Source organism: Egretta garzetta, unplaced genomic scaffold (genome assembly GCF_000687185.1).
Source record: "Egretta garzetta isolate BGI_Z169 unplaced genomic scaffold, ASM68718v1 scaffold51, whole genome shotgun sequence".
In the NCBI taxonomy this organism is placed as follows: Eukaryota; Metazoa; Chordata; class Aves; order Pelecaniformes; family Ardeidae; genus Egretta; species Egretta garzetta.
The window spans coordinates 4,978,884-4,984,400 of NW_009258549.1; the positions used below are offsets into that span (position 1 = coordinate 4,978,884).

Genomic DNA, 5,517 nt, shown 5'->3' on the forward strand with positions numbered 1-5,517 from the left:
CTGAGGGATCGCTTTCCTGTTCCGCATCTTCTTGTGTCTTCTCCCTCCAGCACATCCAGCTAGTAGAGGTGCCTGGGAGTCATTTTGTACACCTGAATGAGCCCAAGGTGGTGTCTGGGATCATCAGCAACTTCCTGACGACGCAGAATGCCAGGCTGTAGGAAGAAGGATCACTGCTGCAGCAGTCCAGGAGAACAGGGAACTAAAAAGCAGGCTCTAGGGCAATTGTCACCATTCCTACCTCACATCCAACATTAGTTTCATGATTCTTTTTCCTAAGCTTAGCTCACTGCAGGGTGGAAGCGGGTTTGCTGGGGGTTCCCTGGAGGAGGGTGACCCGAAGTATCTCAGTTGCCAAAGGGAAAAGGAATTCCCTCCTCCACTTCCAGCTCTGTGAGAAGAGGGATAGAGGCCCAGAGCGGCCTTCCCCTTGCTTGCTCCCAACTTGCACCCTGGAGCAGGCGCGAAGTATCTCAGTTGTCAAAGGGAAAAGGAATTCCCTCCTCCACTTCCAACTCTGTGAGAAGGATAGAGGCCCAGAGTGGCCTTCCTCTTGCTTGCTCCCAACTTGCACCCTGGAGCAGGAATACAGGCAGAGGCAGCCTCTGTGGGAGCAGCAGCAGCCCCAGCTGTAGCATGGCAAGAGGCTCACCTCACTTCCTCCCCAAGGATGGCGCAGCCAGCCTCCTCCCGGGGTTAGACCTACTGAAAAAACAGGGAAGTGTTTTGCTTCCCTGCTTACTACCATGGGTGCCTGAGCACAGGAGGGCATCAGTGTCTCTGTTCTACCCTGAGAGCTACTGCTTGTTTAAAAATCAGCTTAAATAAGGGCTCACCTGGGCACAGAAGGCCATTTCAATGAGCTAGGGAATGAGTCACTAATCCTCTAGCTGAAGCAGCTGGAAGAACTACTAATAATGGAAAAGTTGGCAGAGATGTTTTCTGTCCTTCTAAATAAAGATTAATCTCCCAGTGTTAACTCTGTCTTCTTGACTGTATAGGAAAGTGAACCTCCTTTCTTCTGGGATGCTCACCCATGCATCACCTTGTCTTAGGAGGCAGTGATTTTTACATGCATTCTGCTTTAGGTACAGCATATTAAAGATCCATCTGCCTCCTAGTTAAACTGACACAAAAAACTAACAGAAGCCAGCAGGCCTGGCAGTGTCCCCATGCAATGGAAGCTGCATTTGCAGTGGGTTTTCTAGGGGAGGCTAAATCCATTTTAACCCAGCTCTGTGGAATTTACCAGCATTTCCACCTTACACTCATGGTCACACCGTATCAAGGCTGCAGGCAGTGAAATAAATGTGTAAAAGCTTGGGGGTGGGTGGGTTACGGCCCCTTTCTGACCACAGAGTGCCATAGGGTGAACAACTATTAAATCCTAAACTGCACAAATGTTAATGTGGGCAGTACAAGAGCACTGCCCCACAGCTGGGTGTGCCTGTCGCCATCCTCACCTGCCTCCTGCGGGCTGGTGACAGGTTAAGTGGAAACAGGTCTTGGTGGGAGTCTGGTTTCTCCCTCCAAAGCCAGGCTGCCATCTCACCTTGTTTTAGCAATGGTGCTAAACAGCAGAAGTTCCCACAGGCCAGGTTGGACATGGCTGTAGAGGTCCACACACAGCTGGAAGACTGAGCACCTCATAGAATCGTTTAGGTTGGAAAAGATCTTTTAAGATCATCAAGTCCAACCATTAACCTAACGCTGCCATCCCACCATTAAACCATGTCCCTAAGCACCTTGTCTACCCGTCTTTTAAATGCCTCCAGGGATGGGGACTCAGCCTGTTCCAATGCCTGATAACACTTTCTGTGAAAAAATTTCTCCTAACAACCTAAACCTGCCCTGGTGCAACTTGAGGCCATTTCCCCTCATCCTATCACCCATTACCTGGGAGAAGAGACTGACCTCCACCTCGCTACAGCCTCCTTTCAGGCAGCTGTAGAGGGCGATAAGGTCTCCCCTCAGCCTCCTCTTCTCCAGGCTAAACAACCCCAGTGCCCCCAGCTGCTCCTCACAGGACTTGTGCTCCAGACCCCTCACCAGCTTTGTTGCTCTCCTCTGGACATGTTCCAGCACCTCAATGTCTTTCCTGTAGTGAGGGGCCCAAAACTGAACACAGCATTTGAGGCGTGGCCTCACCAGTGTGGAGTACAGGGGCACGATCACTTCCCTGCTCCTGCTGGCCACACTATTGCTGACACAAGCCAGGATGACACCTCAACACCTGGCTGAGAGGAAGCTGCCTGGGAGGGAAACACCAAGGGAAGGGGTAGGGCTCTATCACACCACTCAGCTTGTGACAACAGGTCTGGGAACTTCCCAGTTGGGCTTTTCCCGAGGTCATCTCCCTCCTCGTCTTACTCATCCCCAGATAACATGTGCAAAGGAGCACCTGCACACAAGCCATGACTTTAATCGCCACCCCAGCACACAAGAAGCTGTCCCCCAACAGCAGACCACAGGAGAGAGGGAGGCACTCCCATGTTCTGAGAACATAGCAGTAGTTTATTTACAGTTCTTCAGCCATTCCCTGTCCCTGCAGAGGCTGTGGTAGGTCAATCCCAGCTCTCACCAAGCTTTCAAAGTGCCTTGGATGGCCAGGAGATACAGGTTGTCACAGGAAGTGCCTCAGCCCTTTGACCTGAGCACCCTCGGAAGTGGTGCCACAGGGCTGGACAATGGCCAGGAGAGCAGGAGGATACCGGTGCGAGTGAAGGAAACTCCCCCTCCAGCGGTGGTTGCTGGGATCTCCAACTTCAGATCCAAAGGCAGAGGCAACCTGAAGTCACCTCAGTTCCTTGAAATCCTTTGGCACATGGAGTCCGCAGACATCTGAGGAATAGCTCAGCACACCTTAGTACGGCCGAAACTTGCGCTGGGCTCGCATCAGCGCAATTCTCTGCTTGTCCTCCTCAAATTTCTTCCTCAACTGGGCGATGTCTGAAACAGGCAGAAAGAGGACAGGTCACATGGGAGCAGCAGATCTCCCTCTCCCGGGGAGTTTCACATCCATACACTGGGACGGGCTCATTCCTGACACTCACAAACGCGCACTTCCCAGAGCAGGTCCTTTTGCACCTCGCTGGGTGCCAAGCTGGGGCTCTGGCTGCTCACCTCCAGCAGTGCTGCAGCTCCCCCTTGGGGAGGAAGCAGGCTACTTTTCCCTTTCTATTGCTGCCTTCGTGCAGGCTATTGTAAAGCCACGACCTGCATACTCTCCCACAAAATACTGCGGCAGCCCTTGCTAGGACAGGTGGTGGCAAGTGGCACCCAAGGGCTGGCAAGGCCATTTGCACAACCATCCAGCCAACTGCTCACCTGCAGCTGGACATAGCCTCCACTGAAGGAAAAAGGAGGCTCTCTGGGCCACAGTGCGAGAGACAAGAGACATGGGCGGGGGTAGGAGGAGACTCGGACACTCACGCTCTCTCTTGGTCTCACGATGCTGCCAGGCATAGAAGTTGAGCAGCTCTTTGCGGGCCCTCTTCTGCTTTTCCCTCTCCAGTACTCGCAGGTTGGCAGCCTCTGTCCGGGGCAGGCCAGGCTTCCGTCCCTTCCGCGTTACCTTCACCCAGCCCTCCTCATCCGGAACTCCCTCCTCCTTGGCCGCTTTGGCTTCTTCCTGTGAAGACAGGAGGGTGAGGCAGCCCAGTGCAGACAGGCTGCCAGCAGCCTGATGCACAGCTCCCCCGCAGTCCCCCTTACACACAGGCAAAGCTACAGCTCCTGCTTCTGCACAAGATTTGAAGGAAGGTGTGGGATGAAGGGCATGGGTATTCAACTCAGTCACAACACTGCACACCAGCTGGGACCCAATTTATTTGTGGTTACCTATTGTAAGCCCTGGGTGGAAGGGTTCAAGGTGTTGTGGACCAAACCAGAACCTGACTGACCACCAGCAACTGGGAGTAAAACAACCCCACCACCCAGTCTGTTTCCCTCTGCCCATTCCACTGAGGCCAGGGCACCAAGAGATCTCTCTTCCCTTCCTCTCCCCAAACAGATTGCTTCGCTGGGTTCCCTCCCCAGCCTGGCCTCACCTCTGCTATCTTTTTGTCATACTGTTGCATGTAGGTGTCCACCTCGGCCTTCAGCTCCTCCTGATCCACAACTGAGGCTGCATAGTTGGCAATCCACTCTGAGACACAGAGGACAAAAGTTTATGTTAGAAGCAAGCCCAAGCGTGATGCCTTTGGGCAGCTCGAGAGAACTGCTGTGTGGAAGGATACGCTTTGCTCCCATTTCTGTTCAGCCTCCCCACTGTCACACCTCAACCAGCTTGTGGCCCAGGCCATAGCCAGTAAGCAATGGGAAGAGCTTACAACTTTCCCAAGCAGGAGCAGGCTAGCCTTAAGCCCAAGAGACGCAACATTCAGGGCTGTGTTCCTGTCAATGGGTCACATCTGAAGTGCTGTCATCTTGACATACACCTGGTGCCTGTTACTGAGTCTGGATTGCATTTTGAGGGCAAGACATAGACAGTTTCTCTGAATCTATGTGATACTGAAAAGATGTCAGGAAAAACTGCCCTTTCATTGCACCAAGTGACCCCATTCCTCCCATAGGGTCACCGGACCAGACTACAACAGCCAGTGCAACAAGATTGCTACCTTATGAATAATAAAAGCAGGACAATGAAACACTGAATGTCTCCTGACTTAGTACAAAATGATGAGAATTAATCTGAGACATGCAGGGTAGGATTCAGCGAGGAAGCGGTATAGCTTTTCCCCAGCACTAGCTAACAGGTAGATAGCTGGGGCTGACTTACTGCTAATGCCAGTTTTCACAGGATGACTCTCTGTTGATATCAGCAAGGGACCTTCCCGTGACAGGGCCTTGGCTGCCTGGACACCAGCTGGTTTCCTGAACACCACGTATGCTACTTGAAATCCCTAAAAGGAAAAGACACCCAGACCAGTCAGATACACCAGGGAAACTGGCGATGCAGCAAGGAGCTGCAGTACAAATAAAATAAAATAAAAGTCAAACCACAAGTTACGGTGGGATAACAAAAAAAAGATTATGCAAACTTCAATAAATAATCACGTCACCCAATACCCCCAAATGGTTTCCCATATCTCATGTTCCAAATAGTACCATTCATCTTTTTCCATTCTGACCACTCAAGCACCCCGCCAAGCTTTACCGTCACGGTTTTACGGTTGAAGAATTTGGACGCGAGTTTTTCTTTTTTCTCTCCTGGCCCTGGCTTCTCACAGATGTCCACAGACTGGACGTGCCCGCAGCGGGCGAACAGCTTTGACAGAGAGTCCTTGATACGGAGAGTAAGAGAGAACAAACGGTACAGGAGAGCAGGAATATTTCCCTCTTCCCACCCTCTCACGCACGACCCCAGCCCCCCTGCCCACAGCTTCCTCGAGGCTCCTTCGCCCACGGCCCCGCGCTCCTGAGGCGATGCCCTCGGCCTCCAGCCGCCCCGCCGGGCCCCACGCCGCCGGTGAAACACCCCTACCCGCTCCCGCACTTACCGGGCTGGCGCAGGGG

General features: G+C 52.7%; 1 protein-coding gene across 1 annotated transcript in view; it reads right to left on the reverse strand.

Moving 5' to 3' along the window:
• Nucleotides 1-2,493: 2,493 nt before the first annotated feature.
• The window catches only part of RRP7A (ribosomal RNA processing 7 homolog A), a 5,128-nt gene continuing 2,104 nt past the window's right edge, over nucleotides 2,494-5,517 (reverse strand). The window contains exons 2-6 of the mRNA XM_035903201.1: nucleotides 5,159-5,419; nucleotides 4,781-4,904; nucleotides 4,050-4,147; nucleotides 3,433-3,631; nucleotides 2,494-2,949 (exon numbers count right to left, since the gene is read on the reverse strand). Of these exons, the coding sequence (XP_035759094.1) occupies nucleotides 2,864-2,949; nucleotides 3,433-3,631; nucleotides 4,050-4,147; nucleotides 4,781-4,904; nucleotides 5,159-5,419 (768 nt within the window). The 3' untranslated portion in view covers nucleotides 2,494-2,863. The remainder of the gene's footprint in view (nucleotides 2,950-3,432; nucleotides 3,632-4,049; nucleotides 4,148-4,780; nucleotides 4,905-5,158; nucleotides 5,420-5,517) is intronic.